The sequence below is a fragment of the Ahaetulla prasina genome, chromosome 8 (genome assembly GCF_028640845.1).
Source record: "Ahaetulla prasina isolate Xishuangbanna chromosome 8, ASM2864084v1, whole genome shotgun sequence".
Taxonomy (NCBI): Eukaryota; Metazoa; Chordata; class Lepidosauria; order Squamata; family Colubridae; genus Ahaetulla; species Ahaetulla prasina.
This window is the reverse complement of record NC_080546.1, coordinates 1304494-1319509: the sequence shown is the minus strand read 5'-3', so window position 1 is coordinate 1319509 and position 15016 is coordinate 1304494. Positions and strand designations below refer to the sequence as shown.

At 46.7% G+C, this 15016-nt stretch overlaps 1 protein-coding gene across 1 annotated transcript in view; it reads left to right on the top strand.

The window, feature by feature from the left end:
- DYSF (dysferlin) overlaps positions 1 to 15016 on the top strand; it is a 154535-nt gene that overhangs the window by 68920 nt on the left and 70599 nt on the right. Inside the window, exons 30-32 of the mRNA XM_058193062.1 lie at positions 8382 to 8555; positions 13237 to 13330; positions 14549 to 14626. Of these exons, the coding sequence (XP_058049045.1) occupies positions 8382 to 8555; positions 13237 to 13330; positions 14549 to 14626 (346 nt within the window). The remainder of the gene's footprint in view (positions 1 to 8381; positions 8556 to 13236; positions 13331 to 14548; positions 14627 to 15016) is intronic.

The window sequence follows — 15016 nt, the reverse complement described above, 5'->3', positions numbered from 1 at the left end:
CGTTTCACTTCTCATCCAAGAAGCTTCTTCAGCTCTGACTGGATGGTAAACACAGACAACCCTGAGGGCACAGATAAACCTCCAAGTGGCCTCAATGACTCTCCAAAAGGAGGCAAATGCCCAGCTTTTTTTTTTTTTATTGAAAGAGTTTTAAAAAAAACAAAGACATTTCCCCTTTTCCCCCTCCCAAAACCCTTCCCCCCTCCCCAGGTATTGTTATACATAAACCAAACATAGAATAAAATTTTCCTTCCAATCCAAATAACCACATCCAAAGCTTTTCATCTCCCAACCCCCTCTCCATTACATAAAATAACTTTCTAATTATTCAAAGGCAATCTGATATTTCTTAATCTGATATCTATTTTGTAGATAATCAATCCATTTTTCCATTCAATTAAATATCTTTCCTGCGTATTGTCTTTTAAAAAAGCTGAGATTTTAGCCATCTCAGCCAAATTAATGACTTTCAATATCCATTCTTCTATTGTAGGTACCTCTTCTTTCTTCCAGTATTGTCCAATCAACAGTCTTGCTGCTGTTATTAAATTCAGAATCAGTTTAGTCTCAATCCCTGTACAATCCGTTATAATTCCCAAAAGGAAAAATTGTGGCAGGAACTTTATCTTCTTCTTCAGTACATTTTGAATAATCCACCAAATTCTTATCCAAAAGACCTTAATTTTCTTGCAAGTCCACCAAATATGAAAATATGTAGCGTCATCACAATCACACCTCCAACATTTCGCTTGGATATTAGGATACATACATGATAATTTTTTGGGATCTAAGTGCCATCTATAAAACATCTTATAAAAATTTTCCCTTAAATTCTGTGCTTGTGTAAACTTAACATTTCTAACCCAGATTTTCTCCCATGTTTCCAACATTATTGGTTCCTGAATATTCTGTGCCCATTTTATCATACAGTCCTTTACCAAATCCTTTTCCGAATCTATTTCAAGCAACACATTATGCAACAAATGCCCAGCTTTGTGTGCAAGGAGTACCAATCCTTCCATTCCCCACCATCCAGTCAGAGCTGAAGAAGCTTCTTGGATGAGAAGCGAAACATCTTCAAGGAAAAACCAGAAGGTCCAGTTGAGAAAAAAGCGCCTTTGGGACATCCCTCCTTGATTAACTTCCATCCATTGCATCTTCTCCTGCCTTCTGGTGCTTTGGAGCAGGGGTCTCCAACCTTGGTCCCTTTAAGACTTATGGACTTCAACTCCCAGAGTTCCTCAGCCAGCTTTGCTGAGCTTTGCTGGCTGAGGGACTGTGGGAGTTGAAGTCCACAAGTCTTAAAGGGACCAAGGTTGGAGACCCCTGCTTTGGAAAAGAAGTTGACGCCCTCTTCTTTGTGGCAGCCCCTCAAGTATTGGAAGAGGGCAATAGCTAATGGCTTCCACAAATTCATTTTTTAAAATTTGCATTTATATCCCGCCCTTCTCCGAAGACTCAGGGCGGCTTACACTATGTCAAGCAATAGTCTTCATCCATTTGTATATTATATACAAAGTCAACTTATTGCCCCCAACAATCTGGGTCCTCATTTTACCTACCTTATAAAGGATGGAAGGCTGAGTCAACCTTGGGCCTGGTGGGGCTTGAACCTGCAGTAATTGCAAGCAGCTGCTGTTAATAACAGACTGTCTTACCAGTCTGAGCCACAGAGGCCCTATTTATTTTCAATAATTGTGAGATGTGCTAAAATAATCTATGATTGGAATGTAGTCAACACACATGGACTATATGAATGTAGAGAAGTTCTGAATAATGCCCCCCCCTCTCAACAATGTCAGACTATTTACTGAATCTGCACTACTATTAATATTCTCATCGTTCCCATCACCAATCTCATTCCACTTATGACTGTATGACTATAAGTTGTTGCTGGCAATCCTTATGATTTATATTGCTATATTGACCATCAATTGTGTTGTAAATGTTGTACCTTGATGAATGTATCTTTTCTTTTATGTACACTGAGAGCATATGCACCAAGACAAATTCCTTGTGTGTCCAATCACACTTGGCCAATAAAAATTCTATTCTATTCTATTCTATTCTATTCTATTCTATTCTATTCTATTCTATTCTATTCTATTCTATTCTATTCTATTCTCTCTCTCTCTCTCTCTCTCTCTCTCTCTCTCTCTCTCTCTCTCTCTCTCATTTTATTTCTTATTCCTAGAATGAGCTTGGAAGGAGGTTTTTTAAAAGTTCTGAGTTTTCTAAATATCTTCACGAGGTGCCATTTCTGGCCCATCCCGATTCAGATTTTTTTTTCCTTGTTCCCTTGACAAAAAAATGCTTTGGGGCTGTTTGGTTTGGTTTAGTTCTTCCCCATCTGGATCACTCACATGACGCGGGACCCATTGGTCAACTTGTTCTCCAAAGTTGTGTTTCCCTCAGAAAGTTTTAGGTTATCCTCCTGACCACTTTGATGACTTTGCCTGTTATTGCCCGGCCATCCTGAATGTTGTGTGTGTGTTCAGCTCTCGTGGTCGGCATGTCCTCGGAGACAAATACTTGGCTTTCTAGCTTACTGATGTTTTTATGCACCAAAGCTGAAAGGTTCCTTCTGTTGAAGATGAGGCCGCATGGTTTACAACTCCAAATTAAAGTAAAAGGATTAACATTCCGTTTTGCTTTTTAAACAGAGGGAAACCATTGGTAGGCTTCTGGCTTTGCAAGGTTCAAAATGTTGAATAAAGATTTCGAGGGGAATTAAATTTTCGGTGTGTGTGTGCACAATTATGCCACACAACCGTTTTAGAGGTAAAGCCGCATTCCTGGATAATTGTGTAGCTATGGGGATGGGAAAATCTCCCTGGAGCCAAAGGTAGCATGGACACACGACGGTGGGTTTTAAAAAAGGAATCTGGACCCTTTGGCTTCTTCTCCATTGCAGCCTTCTGCTTGTAGTTGTGAGTTCTTACCGTAAGGATGAAGCGCACAATATCTTTTGCTGTTGTTCCATGGTTATGACACTCTGCATTGTTTCTGAGGCTTGGTTGCCTTAGAAAAAGAATCAAAGGAACACAGAACTGTGGGCTCCTTTGTGGTCTCTGAGCTGGGTTGTTTTCTTACAGACATTTTCATTGCATTCATAGGTAACAGCATCAGTCCTAGAAGGAGGAGGAGGAGGAGAAAGAGGAGGAGGAGGATTAGGACAGCTGTGGGGTCAGTGGTGATCTCTGAACTTGATTCTTTCTTGGAGACCTTTCATTACCCAACTAAGTAACATCATCAATGCTGGAGTAAAGTAGAGTAGAGTGGAGTGGAATGGAATGGAATAGAATAGCATAGAATAGAATAGAATAGGAGACGGCTTTGGTCGCGTTGGTGGATGACCTCTGGAGGGCTAGGGACAGGGGTTGCTCCTCTGCCTTGGTCCTATTAGACCTCTCAGCGGCTTTTGATACCATCGACCATGGTATCTTGCTGCGCTGGTTGGAGGGATTGGGAGTGGGAGGCACCGTTTATCGGTGGTTCTCCTCCTATCTCTCCGACCGGTCACAGACGGTGTTGACAGGGGGGCAGAGGTCGTCCTCGAGGTGCCTCACTTGTGGAGTACCTCAGGGGTCGATTCTCTCGCCTACCCTGTTCAACATCTATATGAAGCCGCTGGGTGAGGTCATCAGTGGTTTCGGGGTGAGTTATCATCTGTACGCTGATGATACTCAGCTGTACTTTTCCACCCCGGACCACCCCAACGAAGCGGTCGAAGTGCTGTCCCGGTGTCTGGAAGCCGTACGGGTCTGGATGGGGAGAAACAGACTCAAGCTCAATCCCTCCAAGACGGAGTGGCTGTGGATGCCGGCACCCCGGTACAGTCAGCTGCACCCGCGGCTGACTGTTGGGGGCGAGTTAGTGGCCCCAAAGGAGGTGGTTCGCAACTTGGGCGTCCTCCTGGATGGTCGGCTGTCCTTTGATGAACATCTGGCGGCCGTCTCCAGGAGGGCCTTTTACCAAGTTCGCTTGGTTCGCCAGTTGCGTCCCTTCCTTGACCGGGATGCCTTATGCACAGTCACTCACGCTCTGGTTACGTCTCGGCTGGATTATTGCAATGCTCTCTACATGGGGCTGCCCTTGAGGTGCACCCGGAGGCTGCAGTTAGTCCAGAATGCAGCTGCACGAGTGGTAATGGGAGCCGCTCGTGGCTCCCATGTAACACCACTGCTCCGTAGTCTGCACTGGCTTCCTGTAGTCTTTCGGGTGCGCTTCAAGATCCTGGTTACCACCTTTAAAGCGCTCCATGGCTTAGGACCCGGGTACTTACGAGACCGCCTGCTGTTACCTTATGCCTCCCACCGACCCGTACGCTCTCACAGAGAGGGCCTTCTCAGGGTGCCGTCCGCCAAACAGTGTCGGCTGGCGGCCCCCAGGAGTAGGGCCTTCTCTGTGGGAGCACCGACGCTCTGGAATGAACTCCCCCCTGGCTTACGTCAAGTGCCTGATCTTCGGACCTTTCATCGTGAGCTAAAAACATATTTATTCATTCAAGCAGGACTGGCATAAATAGTTGATTTTAAATTGGGGTTTTATTAATATTTTAAATTTTTAAATCTTTTTAATTATCAGCCGTTTAGTAATAGTTTATTTTAAATTCTTTTAATTGTATATATTCTATATTTTATTTTGGCTGTACACCGCCCTGAGTCCTTCGGGAGAAGGGCGGTATAAAAATTTAATACAATAAAATAAATAAATAAATAAATAAATAAATAGAATAGAACAGAATGGAACGGAACGGAACGGAACGGAACGGAACGGAACGGAACAGAACAGAACAGAATTCTTTATTGGCCAAGTATGATTGGACACACAAGGAATTTGTCTTTGCTGCATAGGCTCTCTCAGTGTACATAAAAGAAAAAAAATATATTCATCAAGAATAGAAGAGAGTGTTGTTTGCAGAAAGGAAGCGGAGGAGGAAGACTGGAGGCTCCCTGGTGCTCTCTGAGCTTGGTTGTTTTCTTGTTTCATTATCTGACTAGGTAACATCATCAATGCTACAAGGGAGTGAGATTTGCTCTCTGTTTAGATACAAGTGACTTGCCTTGCGAGTGTTGGTGGGAATTTTCTTGGTGGTTCAATACCCAGATAAGCACAGGTTAACACCAACATTAATACCAGCCAACAATCGAGTAATAAACAATACCCCAATCAAGGAACTACCAACTCAGACAAACCATGACACCGTAAATAACCGTCTCATGAAGCAACTTGGTATAACACCGTCTGCTACTGGCAGTGTTTCTGCTCTCCTCGAGGTGTCACCCTTGCACAACAGATGCCACAAATACTCTGGAGAAGTTCTTGGCAGTTTGCATCTGCTGTTAGAATAATAGACGTGGTAGTGGTGGAGATGCAGTGAGGGTCACTCTTGTGGAAAGCAGCTTCCTTTTCCAGCAGCCCAACAATATTGCAATTCTCAGTTTGCTTCCTCTGGGAGAACCTCCCTCACGATCCTGTGGTGGAACCTCACTCAGGGTCATGACTTCTGTTTCCTCCAGAAGAGTTTAGAACAAGCTGTCCCTGAGGATGGACAGAGTGGCTTGGCCAACTCCTTTGATCGGCCACAGTCGGTCATCACATCCAGCTTGGAGGACAACATGGTGGTCCCAGAATCAAGCAAGATGTGACTCATGATGACTTGAGACCAGAAGCTCACCAGATTTGTGTTCCGTGTGGAGGTCCATGAGGCTGCCACTGTTGAAAGCTAAGCTGGATGCAATCGCCTCTCCTTTAACCGGGCTCGAAATGAGCAGATTGCACAGAGCCTATGCGCTGTTTACATTGATTGGTTGCTCCTTGAGGAAGCGGTGAGTTGCGTTCTTCCTGTAAGCTGCTTGGACTGGATTTGTCTGTGGTTGGCTAAAGCAGAAGCCCGTTGATGTGGGCGATTATGGAGGAGATGGCTGGAGACCCTGCCGGACTAGTCACCCAAGAGAAGCTTGCCTTGTTGGGCCTCAGGTCAACTTGAGCAGAAGGCTTTCCGTCTAGGTGGGCTGCTGTGGGGTCCTTGAGGCTCCCTGAGCTTGGTGAACTGATGAGGTTATCTAGTTGGGTGATGAAACATCTGCAAGCAAACAACCAAGCTAAGAGAGCACCAAGGACCCCACAGTCGTCTTCTTCGTCTTCTTCTCTCTTCCTCTTCCTCTTCTTCTTCTCTCTTCCTCCTCCTCCTCCTCCTCCTCCTCCTCCTCCTCCTCCTCCTCCTCCTCCTCCTCCTCCTCCTCCTCCTCCTCCTCCTCCTCCTCCTCTTCCTCCTCCTCCTCCTCCTCCTCCTCCTCTTCTTTCTTCTTCTTCTTCTTCTTCTTCTTCTTCTTCTTCTTCTTCTTCTTCTTCTTCTTCTTCTTCTTCTTCTTCTTCTTCTTCTTCTTCTTCTTCTTTTCCCTCCTCTTGATAAACCCTATTCCCTTCTATCATTGATGATGTCACATAGTTTGGTAAGGAAACAACGGAACCACCAAGTTCAAAGACCACCAAGGACTCACAGTCGTTCTCTTCCTCCTCCTCCTCCTCTCCACAGACACACCCCTCCCTTCTAACACTAAAGATGTTACCTAGTTGGGTCATGAAATGTCTGCAAAAATACAACCCAACTCAGAGAGCAGCATGCAGCCCTCATTTCAACCCTGAGCTACAAATGTTCTTTTAGATCATTATAGACCAGGCTGGCTCTCCAAGGAGATCATCAAGAGGTCTCTGCTAGGCATCCCCAATGCCCCCACTTTATATAAAGGGCAATTTACTATTTTCTTCTGTTGAGAATGTCTGCTGTTTATTTCCGTGTGGTTGATGTGGGATTATTCCCCTTGGATGGTGCCCTGGGTTGGGAGCTTAGCTGTTGCCGCACGTATAAAAAATGCTAGAATGTGGACAAAGAACTTTCCACATGCCCATAGTGGAAAACATAGGAAATGTTTCACATGCTTGTCCTAGGATTAAAGAAGTTATCCACGTAGCCGGCCAAAACTGTGGATTTCAACAAATGTTTAAAACATAACGATGAGTCGGTTGCCTTAAAAATAGAGCAGGCAGATGCACATGAAGTTCCTAAGGAATGAGACCGAAGAGACACCCACGCCAGGATAGCCTCAGGGATGAGGGGAATGTCGGATTCCATAAAATAATAAATCTAATTGCAAGACCGGTTGATGGTAGGATTGGCTGGTTGGAAGCATTTTGCTCACATGCTCTAATTGTGGCTTGTAATTGTGGCTTGTTTTTCTCCGATGTTCCTTTCATCCGATCTCCAACCCAGACTCCAAGATGCCTTTGGTGGCCCTGGGTTCAAGGTTTCCTTCCTTGCCCTAAGATGGGTTGGGCTGAGGATGCCAGGAAACCTCCTCTGGGGTTGGGGGGGGGGATGTCTCTGGGGGTTCTCCGTCGTCACAGTTTCCCAAATATGCTTTTCCAAAACGCAACTCTGGACTTTGTTTTTCCCTTGAAAAAGTTTTGCTTCTCATCCAAGAAGCTTCTTCAGTTCAGAGGAGAAGGAAAAAAACCCAGAAAGTCCAGCTGCCTTTTGGAAAGAGCACCTTTGGGATAACTGAGACAATCTCCATAAATGACAGGGAGAACAATTAACCAGTGGAACTGCCTGCCTCCAGAAGTTGTGGGTGCTACATCGCTGGAGGTTTTGAAGAAAATAATTTGTCTGGAATGATACAGAGCAGTGATTCTCAACCTGTGGTCAGCAGACCCCTGGGGTGTGTGTGCTTTGATATTGTCATAGGGGTCCCCAAAAGCTTGAAGAAATGTTATGATTTCAATCTTGAGTCAGGTCTTGGAGATCCGTGACCACAAAAGGCATTTAAAGGGGTTGTGTGATGAAGAAAAGGTTGAGAACCACTGATCTAGGTAGGGTCTCCTGCCTGAGCTGGGGGTTGGACTAGAAGACCTCCAACGTCCTTTCTAACTCTTATCATTCTGTGCTTGTAAAAGTTTGGAAGAGGAGGACCAGGGGAGACATGAGAGCAGCGGTCCAATATTTGAGGGGCTGCCACAGAGAGGAGGAAGGGGGTCAAGCGGTTTTCCAACGCACCAGGAGCCAGGAGAAGAAGCAGTGGATGGGAACCCAACCAAGGGGAGAAGCAACCTGGAATTAAGGAGAAATTTTCTGATAGTGAGAACAATTAACCAGTGGAACAGCTTGCCACCAGAAGTTGTGGGTCCTCCAACACTGGAGGTTTTTAAGAAGAGATTGCACAGCCATTTGTTCTGAAATTGTCTAGGGTCTCCGGCTTGATAGGGGGCTGGACTAGAAGACCTCCAAGGTCCCTTCCAGCTCTGTTATTCTATTAAGCCTTCTCCACTAGCAGATGTCTTGGTTACCTGTCACTGAAATGAAATCCTCTTCCTTCCAGTATAAGCAGGAGGAGCTGGAAGGGGAAGGCTGGGAATACGCCTCCCTCTTCGGCTGGACCTTCCACATGAAATACCGCAAAACGGATTCCTTTCGCCGTCGGCGCTGGAGGCGTCGCATGGAGCCCCTGGAGCACACGGGCCCAGCAGCTGTCTTCGCCTTGGAAGGTGCCTTGGTAGGTACTGCCTCTTGCTCCTCCCCCAGCCCTCCTTCCTTTCCCCCAAGTACGGTTGGTCCTCACCTTACGACCACAATTGAGCCCAAGCTCCCCACCGCTAAGCGAGGCAGTTGTTAAGTGAGTTTGGCCCCATTTTGCGACCTTTCTTGCCACAGTTGTTAGGTGAATCACTGCAGTCATGGAGTTACAAACACGGTTACTACAACTATTTCTTTGAAAAGGTCGAGGGTTTCCTGCCTGAGAAGCGGGTTGGACTAGAAGACCTCCACGGACCCTTCCAGCAATTCTGTATTTATGTATCCTGGCTATTAAGGGAATCTGGTTTCCGCCCTTTGACTTTGCTTCTCAGGAGGTCGCAAAAGGGGAATCACCTGACCCGGGGAGACTGCGACCGTCATAAATACGGGCCTCTGGTGGCTCAGACTGCTAAGACAGTCTGTTATTAACAGCAGCTGCTTGCAATTACTGCAGGTTCAAGTCCCACCAGGCCCAAGGTCGACTCAGCCTTCCATCCTTTATAAGGTAGGTAAAATGAGGACCCAGATTGTTGGGGGGGCAATAAAAAGTTGACTTTGTATATAAATATACAAATGGATGAAGACTATTGATTGACACAGTGTAAGCCGCCCTGAGTCTTCGGAGAAGGGCGGGATATAAATGCAAATAAAAAAAAAACGAAGCAGTTGTCAAACATCTGAATGTTTTATCAGGTGTGTGGCAACGGTTGTAAGTGTGAAAAATGGTCCCAAGTCACTTTTGCCAGTGCTGTTGTAACTTTGAATGGTCGCTAAGGGAATCGTGTTAAATGAAGGACTCTCTTATGGTTGAGACGGGGGGAGCTGACCAGCGCATGGAGGAGGAGACCATTCTTCTGACCAGCACAAATGGGGAACCCTCCGTTATCAGGGACACCCGGAGCCACGGCCATCGTCTCCTTCGTCTGACACAGGTCGGCTCAATGTCTGAGAAGAGGGAGAAGATTCAGTTTCCTGAAGGGTTTGGCAAGCTAGGCAAATTTAAGACTTGGGGAGTTCAGCTCCCCAAATTCCTCAGCCAACCCTCTTCGTTTGTAAACCAGAGCTTATGGCTTCGTGTGGGATGTACATCCAGCCGGCTTTGATGGCTAAACGAAGCTGGGCTCATGTCAATCAGGGCTCAAGGCTTCAGATCCCGTTGACCTTGGGCGACATGGCCCTCTATGGCAGGCATCTCCAACTCTTCACACTGGTCGACTTCGATTGATGTGCCACAGAGAAGAGGAGGAGGGGGGGGCCACCTATTCTCCAAAGGCCCCCAAGGCAGGACAAGGAGAAGCAACGGAGGGAAAACTAAGTAAGGAGAGAAGCAACCTGGAACTAAGGAGAAATTTCCTGACAGTCAGAAACAATTAACCGGTGGAACAACCTGCCACCAGAAATTGTGCGTGCTCCGTGACTGGAGGTTTTGAAGAAGAAATTGGACAGTCATTTGTCTGGAATGGAATAGGATCTCCTGCCTGAGAGAGGGGTTGGACTAGAAGACCTCCAAGGCCCCTTCCCTCATTCTGTTACTCTGACGCCCTCGGCCTGGTTCAGATGGTCTCCTTCCAAAGCAGTGGCAACTACCTGCCAGCCTTGTTTTCTTTCTTATGTGACTGGATTCACGGCTATGTTGAGAGGAGGGGTAGGAACAGCCCCCCCCAACCCTCCCCCATTCCCCCATTTATTTTCTTAACTAATATCCTGGTGTTTTTTTTAAAGACATTGGATTTCATAATCTTTGGGCTCCAGCACAAAGGCTTCATTATATCTTTCCTCCTGCCTCCGAATTTTCGAAAATGCTACAATTTGTCATCTCCTCCTCCTCCTCCTCCTCCTCCTCCTCCCCCCCACCGCCCAACAATTTGGACTAAGTTTTAAAACAAGTTAATATATAACATTGAGTCATGTGGTTTTCTTAAAAAGAAAAGAAAACAAGAACGAGAGCTCTCTATTTTCTTACTCACCTTGAGAGGCAGCCAGGATTTCGGGCTTCAGCATCTCAGCTCGGCTCTCTGGGACTGACCGGCACTTTAACTTCAAGGCCTTTTCAGGTCGCCCCCCCCCCCCCCAATCCCTGTGCAAAGGATCTGGCTGTGGGCAAGGTTTGGCCCCAATCCTAACCACGAGATGCTCCTGTGAGGTGGTCAGAGGTTTTGCTTTTAATGACTTCTTCAGACCCTGGAAACCCACAGAGGAGAATATTTGTAGCTCAGGATTGAAATGAGGGAGCCTCGCACTGATGATGTAACCTAGTTACATCATGAAATGTCTGCAAGAAAACCACCAAGCTCAGAGAGCACCAAGGACCCTCCTCCTCCTCCTCCTCCTCCTCCTCCTCATTGCAAACCCCACTCCCTTCAAGCACTGAAGGTGTAACCTAGTTTGGTTATGAAATGTCTGCAAGAATCTCACCAGGCTCAGAGAGCACCAGGGACCCCACAGTCATCGTCATCCCCCTCCTCCTCTTCCTCCTCCTCCTCTTTTCTGCAAACCCCACTCCCTTGTTGCACTGATGATGTTACCTAGTTTGGTTAGGAAACGTGTGCAACGAAACAACGAAGTTCAAAGAGAACTCAAGAACTCCTCTTCCTGGATGGAAACCAATCAAGGAGAGAAGCAACCTGGAATTAAGGAGAAACTTCCTGATAATTAGAACAATTAACCAGTGGAACAGCCTGCCACCAGAAGTTCTGGGTGCTCCGTGACTGGAGGTTTTGAAGAAGAAATTGGACAGTCATTTGTCTGGAATGGAATAGGATCTCCTGCCTGAGAGAGGGGTTGGACTAGAAGACCTCCAAGGCCCCTTCCCTCATTCTGTTACTCTGACGCCCTCGGCCTGGTTCAGATGGTCTCCTTCCAAAGCAGTGGCAACTACCTGCCAGCCTTGTTTTCTTTCTTATGTGACTGGATTCACGGCTATGTTGAGAGGAGGGGTAGGAACAGCCCCCCCCAACCCTCCCCCATTCCCCCATTTATTTTCTTAACTAATATCCTGGTGTTTTTTTTAAAGACATTGGATTTCATAATCTTTGGGCTCCAGCACAAAGGCTTCATTATATCTTTCCTCCTGCCTCCGAATTTTCTTTTATGCTACAATTTGTCATCTCCTCCTCCTCCTCCTCCTCCTCCTCCCCCCCCCACCGCCCAACAATTTGGACTAAGTTTTAAAACAAGTTAATATATAACATTGAGTCATGTGGTTTTCTTAAAAAGGAAAGAAAACAAGAACGAGAGCTCTCTATTTTCTTACTCACCTTGAGAGGCAGCCAGGATTTCGGGCTTCAGCATCTCAGCTCGGCTCTCTGGGACTGACCGGCACTTTAACTTCAAGGCCTTTTCAGGTCGCCCCCACCCCCACCCAATCCCTGTGCAAAGGATCTGGCTGTGGGCAAGGTTTGGCCCCAATCCTAACCACGAGATGCTCCTGTGAGGTGGTCAGAGGTTTTGCTTTTAATGACTTCTTCAGACCCTGGAAACCAACAGAGGAGAATATTTGTAGCTCAGGATTGAAATGAGGGAGCCTCGCACTGATGATGTAACCTAGTTACATCATGAAATGTCTGCAAGAAAACCACCAAGCTCAGAGAGCACCAAGGACCCTCCTCCTCCTCCTCCTCCTCCTCCTCCTCATTGCAAACCCCACTCCCTTCAAGCACTGAAGGTGTAACCTAGTTTGGTTATGAAATGTCTGCAAGAATCTCACCAGGCTCAGAGAGCACCAGGGACCCCACAGTCATCGTCCCCCCCTCCTCCTCTTCCTCCTCCTCCTCTTTTCTGCAAACCCCACTCCCTTGTTGCACTGATGATGTTACCTAGTTTGGTTAGGAAACGTGTGCAACGAAACAACGAAGTTCAAAGAGAACTCAAGAACTCCTCTTCCTGGATGGAAACCAATCAAGGAGAGAAGCAACCTGGAATTAAGGAGAAACTTCCTGATAATTAGAACAATTAACCAGTGGAACAGCCTGCCACCAGAAGTTCTGGGTGCTCCATCAGTGAACTCTTTTCAGAAGAGACTGGACAGCCACCTGTCTGGAATGATAGAAGGTCCATTTCTAAACCTGAATACACCACCCCAAAGCAGGACTGCAGCCCCCATCAATTACCACATGCAGGCGGTCCTGGATTTACCGCCACAGTTCAGTTACTCTTACTAACTTCACAACTGAGGTGATTCACTTTACAATGGTGGCAAAAAAGGTTGTAAAATGGGGCAAAACTCATTTAACCAAGGTTTCACTTAGCAACAGAAATTTTGGGCCTCGACAACCAAAAAGCAAACAAATAGAAATACATTATTTAAAAAAAAACTGTGTGCGTTGAAAATATCTTTTTCTGTAGAAAAGTGAGTGTCTGTCTCTGTGTGTGTGTGTGTGTGTGTGTGTGTGTGTGTGTGTGTTTGTGGAGATGGCAAAATGAAACCAACTTCTCCAGGGGTGAAATGTACTTGCCTTTCCTACCGGTTCGCTGATGTGCGCGCGCCTTCTGCACATGTGCAGATGATCAAAACCGGGACGTGATGACGTCCCGGTTTGGGGGGGGAGCGGAACCTCCCTCCACCGGTGCTACCAGTTCTCCGAACTCCCTGCTGCTGGTGCTCCCGGTTCCCGCGATCCGGATAGAGCCGGCAGCGTTTGCCCCTTGGCCTTCTCCTTTAGGGTGGAGTGACAGACGACAAGAGCGATGATGGGAAATCCGTGTCGACTCTCAACTTCGGAGTCAACCGACCGACCATTTCGTGCATCTTTGACTGTAAGTCTCCCCTGGGGGGGCAGAAAGAGGGAATCCGTGGGTCAGAGACGGGCATGGACTTGGAGGCAGGGATGCTGGAAACGTTCCGAGCCATATTTGGGGGGTTGTCAAGGGGGGGAAGGGGAGGGTGTCACACTATTCTCCAAAGCTCCAAAATGCAAGATGAGAAACAACGGAGGGAAAGAAATCAAGGAGAGAAACAACCTGGAATTAAGGAGGAATTTCCTGACAGTCACGACGATTAATCAGGGGAACAACCTGCCTCCAGAAGTTGTGAATGCTCCAACAACTGGCAGTTTTTAAGAAGAGATAAAAGAACCATTTGACTGAAATGGTTTAGGGCAGGGGTGACAAACTCAAAAGCCCAGGGACCGGATCTGGCCCACAGGGTACTTAGATCTGGCCCACGGGGCCGCCCTGGAAACAGTGAAGGACCGGCCCACAGTGCTTTGCCAATGAATATGGGTTCCCGAGCTCTGTTTTGGGCTGCCACGGCCTCCTGCAACCCTCACGTGGCCCTCCCGAGCTCCGTTTTCACTGGCAGAGGGTATAACCCTGATGCGGCCCTCAATAAAATTGAGTTTGACAACCCTGGTTTAGGGTTTCCTGCTTGAACAGGGGGTTGGACCCATCCAACTCTGTTCTGTTCTGTTCTGTTCTGTTCCAGTTCCATTCGCATTCCAGTCCCATTCCATTCCATTCCATTCCATTCCATTCCATTCCACTCCACTCCATTCCATTCCATTCCATTCCATTCCATTCCATTCCATTCTATTCTATTCTATTCTATTCTATTCTATTCTATTCTACACCATTCCCATTCCATTCCATTCTTGTCATGTTGGGGAGAGTTTTATTTCATTATTTTTGATCTGCTTTAGAATTGGAACGTTCCGAGTGGGTCGCAGAGATATTGAAAGAAGAATGAAACTATAAAATAGTAATAACAACAACATACCTTGATAAGGGACACAGGATGGTGTTAGACCAGGGGTCTCCAAACATGGCAACGTTAAGACTTGTGGACTTCAACTCCCAGAATTCCCCAGCTAGCATCCCCCAATATGCAAAGCTGGCTGGGGAATTCTGGGACTTGAAGTCCAGGAGTCTAAAAGTTGCCAAATTTGGAGACTCCTGCTCTGGACCCTTCATGCTGAAGCAAGATGTCCAGTTCAATATTGTTGCTTTTGATGTGTTGTTGTGTTTCTCTCCTTAAAGATGGAAATCGCTACCATCTACGTTGCTACGTCTACCAGGCAAGGGACCTCCTGGCCATGGATAAAGACAGTTTTTCAGGTAAGATGTTCCCTAGTTGGGTCATGAAACGTCTGCAAGAAAACCACCCAGCTGAGAGAGCCCCCCCAGGAGACCCTGATTTCAACCCTGAGCTACAAATCTTCTCCTTCATCAGGAGAAGATAATTTGGAAATTCTTCCCAAACACTTGAGTGGAACCAGACTTTCCAGATGAATTGTCTAGATGAGATGAAAAGGCCAATATTCCCTGTTTGACAATTTTGACCTAATCCCTCTTTTCCACTGGAACATGCAACTCTCTGGGGCTGGTGCAGTGCATGTATATATGCCATTCGCCCCCAACGTTTGCCCTTCCGGAATGGACCCACAGACGCCCCTCTTGTTCTGAGGTGGCTTTGATGGAGTAAGCTATTCTGTCCTCGGTTCCTGA